The 18,940-nt window shown below is 40.1% G+C and overlaps 1 protein-coding gene across 1 annotated transcript in view; it reads left to right on the top strand.

The window, feature by feature from the left end:
- The window catches only part of runx1 (RUNX family transcription factor 1), a 31,718-nt gene extending 13,771 nt beyond the window's left edge, over window positions 1-17,947 (top strand). The window contains exons 5-7 of the mRNA XM_034173708.1: window positions 7,802-7,906; window positions 13,448-13,657; window positions 17,888-17,947. Of these exons, the coding sequence (XP_034029599.1) occupies window positions 7,802-7,906; window positions 13,448-13,657; window positions 17,888-17,910 (338 nt within the window). The 3' untranslated portion in view covers window positions 17,911-17,947. The remainder of the gene's footprint in view (window positions 1-7,801; window positions 7,907-13,447; window positions 13,658-17,887) is intronic.
- The last annotated feature ends 993 nt before the right edge of the window (window positions 17,948-18,940 follow it).

Here is an 18,940-nt window from a genome sequence, read left to right as displayed (position 1 = left end):
TGAATACACAAGCCTTGCTAACATTTGAACATGCACACACAAAATAAGTCAACTGCAGCTGAATGGAAATACCTCAGTATATATTAGTATTTGTGGATTCTGAAGTTCTGTTGATGGAAAAATAATCATATTCACAATTCATGCACCGTTCAAATGGAGAAAGTTGAAGAACATAAGTTTGTTTTCATGAAAATTTAACAGGACAGTTTCAACATCACTAGAGACTACTTCAGGAGGATAATGTTTATTGCCATTTGCATGGGGATCCACTCCACTCTCAAAATTAATAGGTAATTGTACAAAGTAATTATAAAAAACCAAACAAACAAACAAACAAAAACAAGAGCAATCAGAGATTTCTGACGTCTGCCAATCCGGATCCAGATCATCTCCAAAATTCAGTGGAGTCTTCCATGCCCTAATATCTGTCTGTGCTGCAAATTTGGTGAGAATCCATGAAGTAGTTTTGATGTACTCCTTCAAAGCATACATATAAAGTGAAATCTTGATCCAGAATCCAAATCTGGATCACCTCCAAAATTTAATGGACTCTTCCATGGCCTAATATCTACAACCCCTGGCAATAATTATGGAATCACCGGCCTCGGAGGATGTTCATTCAGTTGTTTAATTTTGTAGAAAAAAAGCAGATCACAGACATGACACAAAACTAAAGTCATTTCAAATGGCAACTTTCTGGCTTTAAGAAACACTATAAGAAATCAGGAAAAATAATTGTGGCAGTCAGTAACGGTTACTTTTTTAGACCAAGCAGAGGGAAAAAAATATGGACTCACTCAATTCTGAGGAAAAAATTATGGAATCACCCTGTAAATTTTCATCCCCCAAACTAACACCTGCATCAAATCAGATCTGCTCGTTAGTCTGCATCTAAAAATGAGTGATCACACCTTGGAGAGCTGTTGCACCAAGTGGACTGACATGAATCATGGCTCCAACACGAGAGATGTCAATTGAAACAAAGGAGAGGATTATCAAACTCTTAAAAGAGGGTAAATCATCACGCAATGTTGCAAAAGATGTTGGTTGTTCACAGTCAGCTGTGTCTAAACTCTGGACCAAATACAAACAACATGGGAAGGTTGTTAAAGGCAAACATACTGGTAGACCAAGGATGACATCAAAGCGTCAAGACAGAAAACTTAAAGCAATATGTCTCAAAAATCGAAAATGCACAACAAAACAAATGAGGAACGAATGGGAGGAAACTGGAGGAAACTGGAGTCAACGTCTGTGACCGAACTGTAAGAAACCGCCTAAAGGAAATGGGATTTACATACAGAAAGACTAAATGAAAGCCATCATTAACACCTAAACAGAAAAAAACAAGGTTACAATGGGCTAAGGAAAAGCAATCGTGGACTGTGGATGACTGGATGAAAGTCATATTCAGTGATGAATCTTGAATCTGCATTGGGCAAGGTGATGATGCTGGAACTTTTGTTTGGTGCCGTTCCAATGAGATTTATAAAGATGACTGCCTGAAGAGAACATGTAAATTTCCACAGTCATTGATGATATGGGGCTGCATGTCAGGTAAAGGCACTGGGGAGATGGCTGTCATTACATCATCAATAAATGCACAAGTTTACGTTGATATTTTGGACACTTTTCTTATCCCATCAATTGAAAGGATGTTTGGGGATGATGAAATCATTTTTCAAGATGATGATGCATCTTGCCATAGAGCAAAAACTGTGAAAACATTCCTTGCAAAAAGACACATAGGGTCAATGTCATGGCCTGCAAATAGTCCGGACCTTAATCCAATTGAAAATCTTTGGTGGAAGTTGAAGAAAATGGTCCATGACAAGGCTCCAACCTGCAAAGCTGATCAGGCAACAGCAATCAGAGAAAGTTGGAGCCAGATTGATGAAGAGTACTGTTTGTCACTCATTAAGTCCATGCCTCAGAGACTGCAAGCTGTTATAAAAGCCAGAGGTGGTGCAACAAAATACTAGTGATGTGTTGGAGCGTTCTTTTGTTTTTCATGATTCCATAATTTTTTCCTCAGAATTGAGTGATTCCATATTTTTTCCCTCTGCTTGGTCTGAAAAAGTAACCGTTACTGACTGCCACAAGTTTTTTTCCTGATTTCTTATAGTGTTTCTTAAAGCCAGAAAGTTGCCATTTGAAATGACTTTAGTTTTGTGTCATGTCTGTGATCTGCTTTTTTTCTACAAAATTAAACAACTGAATGAACATCCTCCGAGCCCAGTGATTCCATAATTTTTGCCAGGGGTTGTATCTGTGTTGAAATTTCGCCAAAGTCCTTGCAGTAGTTTTGATCTAATCCTGCTAACAGTATTTCTTCAAAACCTATATAAATTGAAACTTGGGCCAGAATCCAGATCCGGATCCAGATCACCTCCAAAATTTAATGGATTCTTCTACTGCCCAATACGAGGGTAGGCTGAAAAGTTCTAAGGCTCACTATAATGCAGTTAATGCATTACTCCTTCATGGGGAGCCTTAGAACTTTTCAGCCTACCCTCGTATGTATCCGTGGTGAAAATTTCGTCAAAATCCGTGCAGACGTTTTGATGTAATCCTGCTACTAGACAGACAAATAAATAAATAATTGGTGGCTATTTTTAATGCAAATCATCACTTTTACAGGCAGTTTTATTGAGCCAGGTCAGGAGATGTACAGATGAATAGATATGAATAGATACATGGCATATACTTTTTTGTAAAATAAAACAGACCAAATCTCAACTCAAGTCTCTCACGTGCCTTCTTACAAACTGTTGCTGCAGTTTCACCTTCATTTTTTTCAGAAAATCCTTGTCTGTGCCGCTCTACCTCTAAACTGTATAGTCCATGGGCTAGGGTGGGTTACCGTGCAGCCCCCCAGGACTCATCGCCATTGGTGTTTTTTGATGATCTAGGGTATATAAAAGAAGACTAAAGACGTTAACAGTGAAAATTTTGGGATGCAACCACCCTTCTGATAGAAATTCTAGAGTAACCCTCAAGAGATTACCCAAAAATGCAAAAATGTGTGTTTTTTAAACCTAACATTGTAGCTTCCTCATACCTTTATTGTTAACAGCAGGAAAAAAATGTTGATTTGCCTCTATGTGGACACCTTTTGGATGTACAAAACAACAAACTAAATTTAAAAATCTCATCTACTTAAATATAAAAAAAAAAAGTTGATTGAAGTTGAGTTGACTTAAGACACAGTAGCTGTTTTACAAAATACTGTCTATTCGTTAACTTATAGTTGCAGTTTTGACAAAAATATAAGTTTTTTGGCAGCTACTTGTACCTACAATTTTGGATTTTATTGACTTTAGGTCTTGAGTACAATGTCTTGGGAACAATTTAAGCCATCAGTGACTTTCCTGTGATATATTTTGACACATTTACAGCCAATATGCAAACCACACCCCCATTCTGGTTTTTACAGTAAACTATTATCATATCACAAATAAGCCTGTTTAGGTGAATTCTGGTATAAACTTTTTATTACTGCTGTTCTGATCACTTTATAAATGACAAAACCATTCAAATGAAAAGCATTTATCAACAAATTAAATATGGCTGCCATGTAAATACAGATTATTTTTTATATTGACAATAGCTTTTAATAGACAGAGGTTCTGTGTATGCAATATCAGATGTTTTACATAGACAATAGAGCATTGTGTTTCCATCTCTTACTCTAAACACTATGCTGCCCACAGTTAAAGTGAATACAGCTGCATAAAAGGTTACTGAACAAAATGCTATGGTAACTATAAAAAATAGAACATAATTATTATACAGTAGTTACACATATGAATAAAAGCATGACTTGGGCAAAACTACATTAATCATAAAGATCTTTTTCAAATCAAATCAAATCAAATCAATTTTATTTATATAGCACCAAATCACAACAAACAGTTGCCCCAAGGCGCTTTATATTGTAAGGCAAGGCCATACAATAATTACGGAAAAACCCCAACGGTCAAAACGACCCCCTGTGAGCAAGCACTTGGCGACAGTGGGAAGGAAAAACTCCCTTTTAACAGGTAGAAACCTCCAGCAGAACCAGGCTCAGGGAGGGGCAGTCTTCTGCTGGGACTGGTTGGGGCTGAGGGAGAGAACCAGGAAAAAGACATGCTGTGGAGGGGAACAGAGGTCAGTCACTAATGATTAAATGCAGAGTGGTGCATACAGAGCAAAAAGAGAAAGAAACACTCAGTGCATCATGGGAACCCCCCAGCAGTCTAAGTCTATAGCAGCATAACTAAGGGATGGTTCAGGGTCACCCGATCCAGCCCTAACTATAAGCTTTAGCAAAAAGGAAAGTTTTAAGCCTAATCTTAAAAGTAGAGAGGGTGTCTGTCTCCCTGATCTGAATTGGGAGCTGGTTCCACAGGAGAGGAGCCTGAAAACTGAAGGCTCTGCGTCTAATTCTACTCTTAAAAACCCTAGGAACTACAAGTAAGCCTGCAGTCTGAGAGCGAAGCGCTCTATTGGGGTGATATGGTACTATGAGGTCCCTAAGATAAGATGGGACTTGATTATTCAAAAAAAGTAAGAAGAAGAATTTTAAATTCTATTCTAGAATTAACAGGAAGCCAATGAAGAGAGGCCAATATGGGTGAAATATTCTCTCTCCTTCTAGTCCCTGTCAGTACTCTAGCTGCAGCATTTTGAATTAACTGAAGGCTTTTCAGGGAACCTTTAGGACAACCTGATAATAATGAATTACAATAGTCCAGCCTAGAGGAAATAAATGCATGAATTAGTTTTTCAGCATGACTCTGAGACAAGACCTTTCTAATTTTAGAGATATTGCGCAAATGCAAAAAAGCAGTCCTACATATTTGTTTAATATGCGCATTGAATGACATATCCTGATCAAAAGTGACTCCAAGATTTCTCACAGTATTACCAGAGGTCAGGGTAATGCCATCCAGAGTAAGGATCTGGTTAGACACCATGTTTCTAAGATTTGTGGGGCCAAGTACAATAACTTCAGTTTTATCTGAGTTTAAAAGCAGGAAATTAGAGGTCATCCATGTCTTTATGTCTGTAAGACAATCCTGCAGTTTAGCTAATTGGTGTGTGTCCTCTGGCTTCATGGATAGATAAAGCTGGGTATCATCTGCGTAACAATGAAAATTTAAGCAATGCTGTCTAATAATACTGCCTAAGGGAAACATGTATAAAGTGAATAAAATTGGTCCTAGCACAGAACCTTGTGGAACTCCATAATTAACCTTAGTCTGTGAAGAAGATTCCCCATTTACATGAACAAATTGTAATCTATTAAATAAATATGATTCAAACCACCGCAGCGCAGTGCCTTTAATACCTATGGCATGCTCTAATCTCTGTAATAAAATTTTATGGTCAGCAGTATCAAAAGCAGCACTGAGGTCTAACAGAACAAGCACAGAGATGAGTCCACTGTCTGAGGCCATAAGAAGATCATTTGTAACCTTCACTAATGCTGTTTGGTGGCAGAGGCTCCAAATGCCCATCTTTCATCTCCCAGCCGTTTGCTTCAGAAGGGGTTGGTAATTCAGGCAATGAATTGTGTGACTTTTTCCAAATGCCAACTTGGTAGTTTACCCTCTTTACATGCTGCCACATGCTACTTTGGCAGGGAGGAAGTGAGCCTCTGTGGACTGATGAGGGAATACTGCCAAAAAGTCTTGTAGACATTTATATTGATGAAAACACTAGTGACTCTGATGAAGATATTGACCAGGCACAAGAAGAGGCATATGATGACTTTATGATTAATGTAGTTTTGCCCAAGTCATGCTTTTATTCATATGTGTAACTACTGTATAATAATTATGTTCTATTTTTTATAGTTACCATAGCATTTTGTTCAGTAACCTTTTATGCAGCTGTATTCACTTTAACTGTGGGCAGCATAGTGTTTAGAGTAAGAGATGGAAACACAATGCTCTATTGTCAGGATGTAAAACATCTGATATTGCATACACAGAACCTCTGTCTATTAAAAGCTATTGTTAATATAATAAATAATCTGTATTTACATGACAGCCATATTTAATTTGTTGATAAATGCTTTTCATTTGAATGGTTTTGTCATTTATAAAGTGATCAGAACAGCAGTAATAAAAAATTTATACCAGAATTCACCTAAATAGGCTTATTTGTGATATGATAATAGTTTACTGTAAAAATCAGAATGGGGGTGTGGTTTGCATATTGGCTGTAAATGTGTCAAAATACATCACAGGAAAGTCATTGATGGTTTAAATTGTTCCCAAGACATTGTACTCAAGACCTAAAGTCAATAAAATCCCAAATTGTAGGTACAAGTAGCTGCCAAAAAACGTTTGAGTTATATTTTTGTCAAAACTGCAACTATAAGTTAACGAATAGACAGTATTTTGTAAAACAGCTACTGTGTCTTAAGTAGATGAGATTTTTAAATTTAGTTTGTTGTTTTGTACATCCAAAAGGTGTCCACATAGAGGCAAATCAACATTTTTTTCCTGCTGTTAACAATAAAGGTATGAGGAAGCTACAATGTTAGGTTTAAAAAACACACATTTTTGCATTTTTGGGTAATCTCTTGAGGGTTACTCTAGAATTTCTATCAGAATGGTGGTTGCATCCCAAAATTTTCACTGTTAACATCTTTAGTCTTCTTTTATATACCCTAGATCACCAAAAAACACCAATGGCGATGAGTCCTGGGGGGGGGGGGGGGGGTGCACGGTAACCCACCCTAGCCCATGGACTAGTATAACTGGTGATACAACAGACAAAAGCTTTGTGATGTAGTTTCTGCAGTCTCAGAAACCTATAACGCCTTCAGTGTTACCTGGGTGTCTGGGTGGCTTCCTTCACCAGTCTACACCTGAACCTGTCACAATTTCATCATTGCAGCCTCGTGGCTCAGTCTAACATCTGTAAGTAACTCAGTGAAGAGAAAACACCATGATGCTTCCAGGATTTTCAGTGTTTGACTGCACTCACTGTAGCAGATCAGGAGAAGCAGAGGTCACCAGATAGGAGCCAAGGTGCAGACTGTGCAAAGATACACTTGAGACAGTCTAGCACTGAGTAGCAGAGTGTCAGATGAAAGTTGGGACAGCATACGCTGAGCTGCACATTTGAATAGCTGCAAGAGTGTACAGGAACATCTGTCGCCAATATGGACCGGAATGCTAAAAAGTCCAAATGGTACAAGCCAGCAGTGGAGGAAAGAACAGCAAGGCAAAGATCTTGAGGGACTTCAACATCCACACTGATAACCAGATGCTCACTAGTCAGAGATGGTGTGACATGATATACGAGGAACAGGAGACAGCTACAGTACATGTGACATTTCCAAGTGATAACAACATCAAGGAAAAAAGAGAATGAGAAGACCGGGAAGTACCAGGACTGAAGGAAGAACTGTAACAGATGTGGAAGGTGAAGATCAAAGTGATCCCAGTGGTAACACAAGCACAAAGGACTTGGACTCGCAGTCTGGGAGAGGGGATCCAGCAGACTGTGCTGCTTTAGGAATAGACAAGACACTGCATAGAACCCTCAAAGTCCAATGCTTTTGGTCGAGGACACAAGCTTGAGCATGCACACACACACACACACACACACACACACTCACACACACACACATACACATACACACACCATGTGAGGTCATGGGGCACTGCAAAAGGAATTAATTATGTGATTATTTGCTATTATTGTCCAGTGGACTGAGACAAAGCTAATTCTGCTCTTAACTAAGAGAAAAAATATACCTTCAAATGTCATTACTGTTTGTCTTCTGTTTTTCTTTTAGGGAAGAGTTTTACTCTGACCATCACGGTTTTTACCAACCCTCCTCAGGTGGCCACATACCAGAGGGCTATTAAAATTACCGTTGATGGTCCACGGGAACCACGGCGTAAGTTTCACACATTAGATACAACTGAAGTGACACACAAGGCCAGTTTTAGATAAGATTTGAAATCTTTTGATAAATTAATTTCAAATTATTAATGTTGCCTTTGCATACCTTATGTTAATATTAGGAGGGGTTAAAGTTCTCTATCAGTTGGACTTCAGAAAGTCCATATGTGAGATTAGGGATGTTATGAGAAACTTTACTTCTGTACCAAGTTGATGCCAAAAAATCTGAAATTGTAACTATATTAGTTTTTCTGCTGTGTTGATAGTATATTCTGCTGTATTGGTACTGTCATAGATAGTGAAGATGCAGGGGTTTTTTTTCATAATTGCAATTAAATACCAAATGTGGAGGGAAAAACTGCTGGTGAAAAGAGTAATGAGTCAGGAAAATAGTTTGCATTCAGAGTGGATGAACAAGATGCAGTACTTGATTCACAAAATCCATTTGCATTTATGTATTTCAAACCAAAGGACACGTCAAGTTTACCAAAGTGCTTAAATGACGGTTTTGGTCTCTATAGTTTCCTCGTCCATGACAACTCTATGGGGGATATTTTTTTCTTTTGTAACGTCTTAGTTTAAGACATTTTAAACAATAAAGTTCTGAAAATTTGGGGGCATGGTTGCTTTGAGTAATACCAGCTGAGCCTGGTGCCTCTCAGTATGGCTAATCTAAGACGTCTCAACTGGAATATTTGCTCTGAGTGAAACTCTGTTCGCATTTAACCTTGTATGGTAACAGCGTTAGTGCTTTTAGCAGCTAACGGTAGCTTGAGCTGTTAAGTAAGGATTAAACAACGAGAAGCCGTGCATTATACGGTTTGAATGCTAAAAAGGCCGCTTTGCGTCGTGGTGTTTCAGACTCCGCATCGTGTATTCAAACTGTATAATGCACAGCTTCAAGTTGTTTAATCTGCTTTTACCATGGTTCCACACAGTGACCTAACACACAAATATTTATGTAAGTTAACAGAACGTGATAAAAATGTGTGAGTATTTGGGACTATTTTATGTTTTGTCTCTGATGCACTTACCGATTCTGTGGGCTCACGCCGCAGCGGGCCACCCACACCGCCCCTCCTCTCTGCTGTGTCGCGCTGTGACAAACTCTGTCAAACAGGTCCAGAACCTACGCTCGCTGTTTTGATGCGGAGCGCTCGGCCGCCCGCAAGAATAGAACCGTTCTCTTCTTCTTTCCCGTCTTCAATCTTGTCCAGTTCGTCCGATGTTAAATCTTTGCGCCATTCCTTTTGCTGTTCTTCTCGTCTGCTCTCCTCTTTCCATTCCTCAAATGTTTTATTTTGGCCAAAAATATTAAAATTCACTTGGAAATGCATGTTTTATTGCGTTTCTGTCATTCACTTGTCAAAACACAGCTGCTCTGCGCCAACTGATTTGTGCGTTGCTATAGTGACGACCAGAGCGGAGTGATTATAACAGTGACCTAACTCGCTGAACTACGTGTGCATATACACGAAAATAATGCACGCCAGTTAGACATGGAATTCTCACTGACCATGGTATAACCCCCGCTAATGCATGATTACTAAGAAATCAAGCAACTTTGACTGTCCACACAAACGTTAATCATTAGGAGACCCACCACACAGTCTCCAAAAATATGAGTTAAGAAACACTCAAACTGAGGTTAGCCTGTTAGCATAGATGGTTCAGAGAGGACCGTGTTCAGGCTTCTTTCGTCACACACTGAACCACCTACATGCCACCTCTTTGTGCATTAATGAGCTCAACATCACGTAGCTGGAATCAGTGTTGCCGCTGCTGCCAATGTACCAATGGCCAGACCATGGCGCAGACATGGACTTCATATCGACAGTTCTGGGTCTCCAAAGAAAACCTATGGGTGTCATCTTGTAGTTCAGTATATATACACGGTCTGTGGTTAGCACAGTTGGCAGCTATCAGTAGTTTGGTCACTTTAGATCCACTGTTGTTCCATTGTAACTTAGTAAATAAGCAGGTCATGATTTGTAATACCCACACCCAAGCCACGCATCATGAAATCACCACTTGGTCCACAAAACCAATAAAGAAAACTTCTGGACCCAGGTTAGTAAAAAATGGTGAAACACACAGATGCCACAGCCGCTCATCATCATGCTGCCATCTAGTTGTCAAACAATTTGGAGCACAATAGTATAATTTCAAAGCTACTTTCTTTTGGTTTGACCATTATATCATACTGTACTGAGTACTGAGTCGGACAAATCTGTATCAACTAACAGTTTCATTAACTACTGTGGACTTTTCTTTATATTCTGTAAACCTGGATCATACAGCTTTACTGTACATATTCATGAGTGCTTAAATAATGCATTTTTTGTTATCAGGTTGTGGACTCTGAAAATTTAGAATACTGCATAAAAGTCAGTTTTGATTTGACCATATTTGGGAGGGATCGTCAGTGCAGATGATTCTGGATGATGATTCTGGATGATCGGGCTGTTGCACGTCAGTGATGAGAGCTTTGTCAGGGCCACAAGCTTGGTACACCTATCTTTGGGCAGTTTTGTCCATTCCTCTTTGCAGCAACTCTCAACCTCTGTCAGGTTGGATGGGGAGCGTTGGTGCACAGCCATTTTCAGATCTCCCCAGAGATGTTCAATCAGATTCAGGTCTCTGCTCTGGTTGGGCCACTCAAAGACATACACAGAGTTGTCCTGAAGCCACTCCTTTGATATCTTGGCTGTGTGCTTCGGGTCATTGTCCTGCTGAAAGATGAACCTTTGCCCCATCTGAGGTCAAGAGAGCTCTGGAGCAGGTTTTCATCCAGGATGTCTCTACATTGCTGCATTCATCTTTCCCTCAATCCTGACTAGCAGCCCAGCTTGCTGCTGGAAAATATCCCCACAACATGATGCTGCCACCACCATGCTTCACTGTAGGGATGGTGCCTGGTTTCCTCCAAATTGGATGATTGGAATTCACACCAAAGAGTTCAATCTTTGTCTCATCAGAGCAGAGACTTTTGTTTCTGATGGTCCGAGAGTCCTCCAGGTGCCTTTTGGAAAACTCCAGGTGGCCTGCCATGTGCCTTTTATTAAGGAGTGGCTTCCGTCTGGCCACTCTACCATACAGGCCTGATTGGTGGATTGCTGCAGAGATGGTTGTCCTTCTGGAAGGTTCTTCTCTCTCCACAAAGGAATGCTGGAGCTCTGACAGAGTGACCATCGGGTTCTTGGTCACCTCCCTGACTCAGGTCCTTCTCCCCTGATCGCTCAGTTTAGATGGGTGACCAGCTCTAGGAAGAGTCGTGGTGGATCTGAACTTCTTCCATTTATGGATGACGGAGGTCACTGTGCTCATTGGGACCTTCAGAGTAGCAGAAATGTTTCTGTACCCTTCCCCAGATGTGTGCCTCAAAACAATCCTGACTCAGAGGTCTACAGACAATTCCTTTGACTTCATGCTTGGTTTGTTCTCTCACATGCACTAACTGTGGGACCTTATATGCAGACAGGTGTGTGCCTTTCCAAATCATCTCCAATCAACTGAATTTACTCCAGGTGGACTCCAATTAAGCTGTAGAAACATCTCAAGGATGATCTGTGGAAACAGGATGCAACTGAGCTCAATTTTGAGCTTCATGGCAAAGGCAATAACTTTTCAAAAATCACCAAAAACCTTTTCACATTGTTATTAAGTGTTATTGTGTGTAGACCTTTGAGGAAAAAATGAATTCAATCAATTTTGAAATAAGGCTGTAACATAAAATGCAGAAAAAGTGACTACTTTCTCATGACCACTGTATATACAGTGAGTGTTGAATTTGGTATGGAGAATCATATGATGTCACTGGTACACTTATGGACTCGTGCAGCCAGTGGCTCAGTAGTTTGCACTGTTGCTGCACACAACAAGAAGGTGCTGGGATTGCTTCTGACCTGGTCCTTTCTGTGTGGAGCTTGCATGTTCTCCGTGTGTTTGTGTGGGTTCCCTCCAGGTGAAATGGTGTTTCTAAACTGACTGTAAATGTGATTGCGTTTGTCTGTGTGTTGGCCTGCTGTAGACTGGCAGCCTGTCCAGGGTGTACCCTGCCTTGACTGCTGCCCCTGTGACCCCCAACTGGAATAAGCAGGTTCAACAAGTACATGAATGGGATTGACTAACAAATGTCTGGTATCATAACAACCCTATATGAGATGAATATGGATTTGAAGAAAAAATAAAGGGGAGGACAGAGACTCACAATCTCACGACCAGGCAATGTGGGTAATTAGTACAGACTTTGATAGCCCGTCTGTAGTTATCAGACTGATAATTAGGCCCTCGTCTATCTTTCCCTGTTATCTGCTCAGCCGTGTTGCTGTTTTTGACCATTTGTTTGTATCAGGTTGTGTGGACAGAGATGTCTGGACACAAATGCAGGACTCAAGAAGGCAGCTCTGGTTTTTAGGATTGTTTATTGAATGAATCAACGGGGTCTGGTACCCAAAAAGGCAGTCCAACATTAGCAAACAAATCAAGAATATAAGGCAAAAGGTGTGGTCGAAAAACAGGCAATAGGTCAAAAGACACTTGGAAGCAGGCACGGCAAGGAAAACACAAGGAACAGAGCTCAAAGTGATGGCACATGGCGAGGAACCAGTGCAACCAGTGAAGCTTATATACACCCTGGTGATGAGCTACAGATTAGAAACAGGTGTGTGGAAAGCTCCAGAACAAGGGTGTGGCCCAAACAGTGTGCACCACCCAACACCATGCACAAAGAGAGACAGACAAGAGAGATAGGGAAAGACAAAGCCCAAACAGGAAAAACCCGAGAAATCACACACAGAAAAACAAATCAAACTAAACTAAGCAGAACTAAACAGAACAAACATGATACATAAACTCCAAATCATGACAGTTTGTTTACTTGCATTTTTCATGTCATCCAATAACAGCATAGCAGACTAAAACGGTGCTATGAAAAACTAGATGGTGAACAGCTTTTGACTTGCCCTGAAAAAAAATATGGGATGGGATTCAAATGAACCACTCATGTGGGGTGACAGATGACAAAATGAGGAAGGCTCCTGCCAGCTTAGCACAGCTGTGAAAAACCATCACTTGCCTGTAAGTCGCCCACACACATGCAGTATAAATACACATGCTCACTTTCCCTACTGGGAGGAAGTGCCTGTAACCCTAGCTCACTGTCAACGCTTTGAAGTGCAGCCAACACCACAGACAGTGTGATACATACACACACACACACACACACACATGCATGCATGTGCAGACAGACAGACCCCCCAATGAGTCACTGTGCATGCTAACAATGTTATAGCCTCTGTGAGTTTGTATCTCTTAATGTAATCAGACTGAAGTATAATGTAAGTGTCAGCATTAGAATGCTGCATCCGGTTATTCTGCACTCAAACTGCACAGATTTGGTTCTACAAAGCAAAGTAGTGTGATGTTGTTCAATTTATTTATTAAAAAAAGTCATTGTTTTTATTGCAATATTTGATTGTAGGTATTTATTCTGCTTTTGGTGACTCAGTGTGCTTTGATCACATCTCTCACTAAGGTCATCGTCAGAAGTTGGATGAAGTGAAGCCTGGCTCTCTGGCTTTTTCCGAGAGGCTAACGGAACTCGAACAGCTGAGACGAAGTTCTATGAGGGTGACGCCTCCTCATCACCACCACCATCACCATCAGCCATCCACCACCACCCGCCAGTCTGCTGCTCTGAACCCCGCCTCCTTCTCCAGTCAGACACACACTCAAATCGCTGCCGGTAAGAACCAAAATGTGATGTTCCTTTCCTTCTTTGTGGCCACAGGGCAAAGGTCACACTTGAATAATGCATGAGAAAGTTCTGACCTGTCAGTTGATTGCTATCCATGCCATCATAAGAGTCATCAACGTCCTATGCTCGCCAGCATCACTCCCTGTCCTGTTCTCCAACAACAGCTACCCTCCACCTCCTCATCTCTGTTGGTGGAGTTGATTGTTTTCTTCTTCCTTGCCAACAGCCAATAGTTTGAGTCAGAACTATTGGGTGTTTGTCATTGACATTTTCTGGGCATGCTATTGGTTCACATAAACTGCAAGTGCAGCAGTGATATTTTTAGCAGACCTTGAGGTGTCTTTGAGGCATCATACTCATTTGAGACTGTTTACAGTTCATTAGAACATACTGTTTCTCTTTTTAGTCACAGAAAATAATCCTGCAGTCTGAATGAGCTTTTAATAGGAATCAGCAGGATGACATTTCTAGCTGGTCTTATGAGGCAAGTAAGTTGTAAGTCTGTGGGTTTATTCATGTGTGAAATTAAACATGATGATAAACTTTATTATTCGTTCTACCGTCCTCTTACAAAAATGTGTGAGGTATGTAGGAATTCATCCAATTGTCCATCCCTCTGCCCGTCTGGCCAAGGTTCATCTAGACCAGGGGTGGCCAAGTTCGGTTCTCGAGAGCCACCTTCCTGACACTCTTAGTTGTCTCCCTGCTCCAACACACCTGAATCCAGTGAAAGACTTGTTAGCAGACTTTTAATGAGCCTTTCACTGGATTCAGGTGTGTTGGAGCAGGGAGACAACTAAGAGTGTCAGGAAGGTGGCTCTCGAGGACCAAACTTGGCCACCCCTGATCTAGACCGTTGCCAGCCAGTCAGAATAGGTGTTATAGTATATGATGATATTTATTTTATTCATAGACAAGACTAGACCAAAGCAAGACCTAAGTACTACCAGTACTACTAGCACTCTATTTTCAAGATGTCTTTTTGTTCATCTGTTCATGAGTCTCATCAGCAGAACTGCTCCTAAACTGTTGGGTGGATTCAATGAATGAATGATGGCAGTACAGTACATAAAAAATATGCATGAAATAAATTCCAGCCCAATATTATCAAGGAAAAATATTTGTAATAGTATTTAATTGATGCAACACATATTGACTTCATACTCAACAAAAATATAAATGCAACACTTTTGGTTTTGCTCCCATTTTGTATGAGATGAACTCAAAGATCTAAAACTTTTTCCACATACACAATATCACCATTTCCCTCAAATATTGTTGACAAACCAGTCTAAATCTGTGATAGTGAGCACTTCTCCTTTGCTGAGATAATCCATCCCACCTCACAGGTGCGCCATATCAAGATGCTGATTAGACACCATGATTAGTGCACAGGTGTGCCTTAGACTGCCCACAATAAAAGGCCACTCTGAAAGGTGCAGTTTTATCACACAGCACAATGCCACAGATGTTGCAAGATTTGAGGAAGTGTGCAATTGGCATGCTGACAGCAGGAATGTCAACCAGAGCTGTTGCTCGTGTATTGAATGTTCATTTCTCTACCATAAGCCGTCGCCAAAGGCGTTTCAGAGAATTTGGCAGTACATCCAACCAGCCTCACAACCGCAGACCACGTGTAACCACACCAGCCCAGGACCTCCACATCCAGCATGTTCACCTCCAAGATCGTCTGAGACCAGCCACTCGGACAGCTGCTGAAACAATTGGTTTGCATAACCAAAGAATTTCTGCACAAACTGTCAGAAACCGTCTCAGGGAAGCTCATCTGCATGCTCGTCGTCCTCACCGGGGTCTCGACCTGACTCCAGTTCGTCGTCGCAATTTCGCACAGCCATTGAAGAGGGGTGGACCAACATTCCACAGGCCACAATTGACAACCTGATCAACTCTATGCGAAGGAGATGTGTTGCACTGCATGAGGCAAATGGTGGTCACACCAGATACTGACTGGTATCCCCCTCCCAATAAAACAAAACTGCACCTTTCAGAGTGGCCTTTTATTGTGGGCAGTCTAAGGCACACCTGTGCACTAATCATGGTGTCTAATCAGCATCTTGATACGGCACACCTGTGAGGTGGGATGGATTATCTCAGCAAAGGAGAAGTGCTCACTATCACAGATTTAGTCTGGTTTGTGAACAATATTTGAGGGAAATGGTGATATTGTGTATGTGGAAAAAGTTTTAGATCTTTGAGTTCATCTCATACAAAATGGGAGCAAAACCAAAAGTGTTGCGTTTATATTTTTGTTGAGTATAAGTGCAACTCTTCCCAAACTGTTTGGTGGATTTCAACTTCACACAGTGGCAGCACACCATGTGAAGATGTGCATGAAAGAAAATAACTCTGGTCAGGAAAGATAATGAGAATATTTTAAATACAGTTGTGCTCAAAAGTTTACATACCCTGGCAATTTTTTTTTTTTTTTTTTTTGCCCATTTTTCAGAGAATATGAATGATAACACAAAAACTTTTTTTTCACTCATGGTTACTGGTTGGGTGAAGCCATTTATTGTCAAACAACTGTGTTTACTCTTTTGAAATCATAATGACAAGAGAACTACCCAAATGACCCTGATCAAAAGTTAACATACTCCTGTTCTTAATACTGTGTATTGCCCCTTTAACATCAATGACAGCTTGAAATCTTTTGTGGTGGTTTTGGACGAGGCTCTCTGATGGTGAAGCTGCCATTGAATATGTCTTGGACTTTATTTACATTAATTACAAAGAAATGCAAACAGTATGGCACTTTATGTCAGATCTGCATGGAGTAGACAGTTCTCAAAAACTGAGTGACTGTGCAAGAAGGGTAAGAGTGAGGAAAGACACCCAGACAACCCAGGAGAAGTTATGGGCTTGTGTGGCTGTGATTGGAGAAATTGTGCACAGTGCAAGCTTTGCATTTTGCATCACTTATCTTAGCTTTATAGTGGAGTAGAGCAGAGAAGGATTTTCTTTCACCAAAGCAGATCAAATCCAGGCTTGCATCTCAGATGTACCTTCTGGCAATTTGTAGCTAAACTTTCAGGTCTTCTTTTTAAGAAAATACTCTTCTATACCACTTCATCATGAAGATGGATAACTGCTGATACAAAATGCAAAGCTTGCACTGTGCACAATTTCCCCAATCACAACCACATAAGCCTATAAAGGGGGCAATACATGTTATTAAGAACAGGGGTATGTAAACTTTTGATCAGGGTCATTTGGGTAGTGTTTGTTGTCATTATGACTGAAAAAGAGTAAACCTGGTTGTTTGACAATAAATGGCTTCACCCAACCACTAACCGTGAGTGAAAAAAAGTTTTTGTGTTATCCATATTCTCTGAAAAATGGCCAAAAAAAAAAAACAAAACAAATTCCGCCAGGGTATGTAAACGTTTGAGCACAACTGTAAATACATCATAAAGAGGTTGACCAGTTTGTTAATTCAGATATTTCATCACAAATGTTTTACTACGCTTAATATTGTATGTAATACTTGCAAGCAGAGTATGTGTGTGTTGTGGAGAGTGTATCATTTTGTGAGCTTGATCAAAGATCCTTAGTGTATTTCTGTCTCCGTAATTGTAGAAGGAGTTTTCTCTGTGCCATCTTATGTTACCAAGGCTATACACCATTTATATATGGAACCACAGTTTAATAGCTGTGAGGTTTAGATTCTTATCTACACCATGAAGGTTCGTTAAGGTCATTGCGACTGACCATATTGCCAATAGGACATTAACCCTTTGAGGGTTTAAAGACCTTTGTGGATGATTGGTCTGGTGTATACTCACCTGTTGCTTTGACAAAGTCACCCTAAGTGCAAGTACAGCAATCAGAGCATGTTTTATGGTGGCATATTGGGTCTGAGACAATAAGAGATCAAATATAAAAAATGAGAAGCACCTTTACCCTTTGCTACTGTTACTAGTTGGATCGGGGCCTCATTTATAAACCATGTATATGCACTGTGCATCTTGGCACAAATCATGCGTACATAGACCTGTCACTGTATATGTTTATCCTGGGTATATTTTCACAGAAGTAATTGTGATAAATCATGTTATTGCCATTTAAAGACTGTTTAAGGCCACCAATAATGAAAGTACACCCTTTCAAATTATGCCCTTGGGGAAAAACACCTCAAGCAAAACATTACCTTAATTCAAATGGTTCATTGTTGGTGGCTCACTGTTGCTTTGTGTGCAGATGTATGGGGTGGAGCTACATAAGCCCCATCCACGGTGAAGCTCCAGCCCAGAAGAAGACAACAAAACATGTTTTAAGCACTTATTTTTCTGTTAATTTGGCTGAGATGTTGCACACTCTTCATACAATAGTAGTTAAACCCTGCTGTTTATTCTGGCCTGATGTAAGTAAAATATTGATATTCTCACGTAAACAAATATAATAATAAACGCAACTAGCGTGTTGCCTGTGGGGATCTACGGGCTCTAGATTGAGTAGTGTTTATACGCTGACATATTTCCAGGATGGAAATTAATTATGCAAAGTTTCTATAATGAGTTGGAATGGTGTGTGAGTCTAGAATGGTTTTATAACCTTAGACCTAAAACCTCAACAGTTTTTAGAGGAATTAATCAACCCTTTTATTTCTTCTTAATTAAGTAATTTTTTAATGTTAATTTACTGTCTTAATGTATTTATAAATTGTTTAAGTTCTTGTTATCATATACACATTATTATTATTATTATTATTATTATTATTGTTATGATCAATATTATTATTATTTTATTATTAATTCTATTTTATTTTATTTTTAAATAAGTGTTTTCACTTTCTTGTGTCATCCGTGTATTTTTAACGTATTTAGTATTATGTACTTACGCTGACCTTACTAAATAAAATCACGCACGCATACATGCACACAGACGCCACTTCACTTTTAACATATAGATGATTTACCGCCCCCTGCTGGAATAGCGTGTGAGTCCAAAATGTAATTATCAACATCCATTGTTCAGTGTTGTTAGCTAACATCTGTAGTTTCTCCAGAAATATTACTCTTATCAATGTTCCATTTTGGCGGTGCACATCTTTGACCCAAAATAAATCAGCATACCAAATGGCAAATGTCAGCTCTCCCAGTTTGTCCACGATCGAAGTTATACACACTCACACATGCATGCATGTACAGAGACGCCATTTCACTTTTAAGATATTGTAGTGAAAGGGATAAAGAAAGGGAAAGGGATGTTTGGGGTCCCCTGCTATAGCTGTTGCCCCGTGACCAGGTGTCA

The sequence above is a fragment of the Thalassophryne amazonica genome, chromosome 1 (assembly GCF_902500255.1).
Source record: "Thalassophryne amazonica chromosome 1, fThaAma1.1, whole genome shotgun sequence".
In the NCBI taxonomy this organism is placed as follows: Eukaryota; Metazoa; Chordata; class Actinopteri; order Batrachoidiformes; family Batrachoididae; genus Thalassophryne; species Thalassophryne amazonica.
The sequence above is the reverse complement of the archived record's forward strand: the minus strand, read 5'-3'. Positions and strand labels throughout refer to the sequence as shown.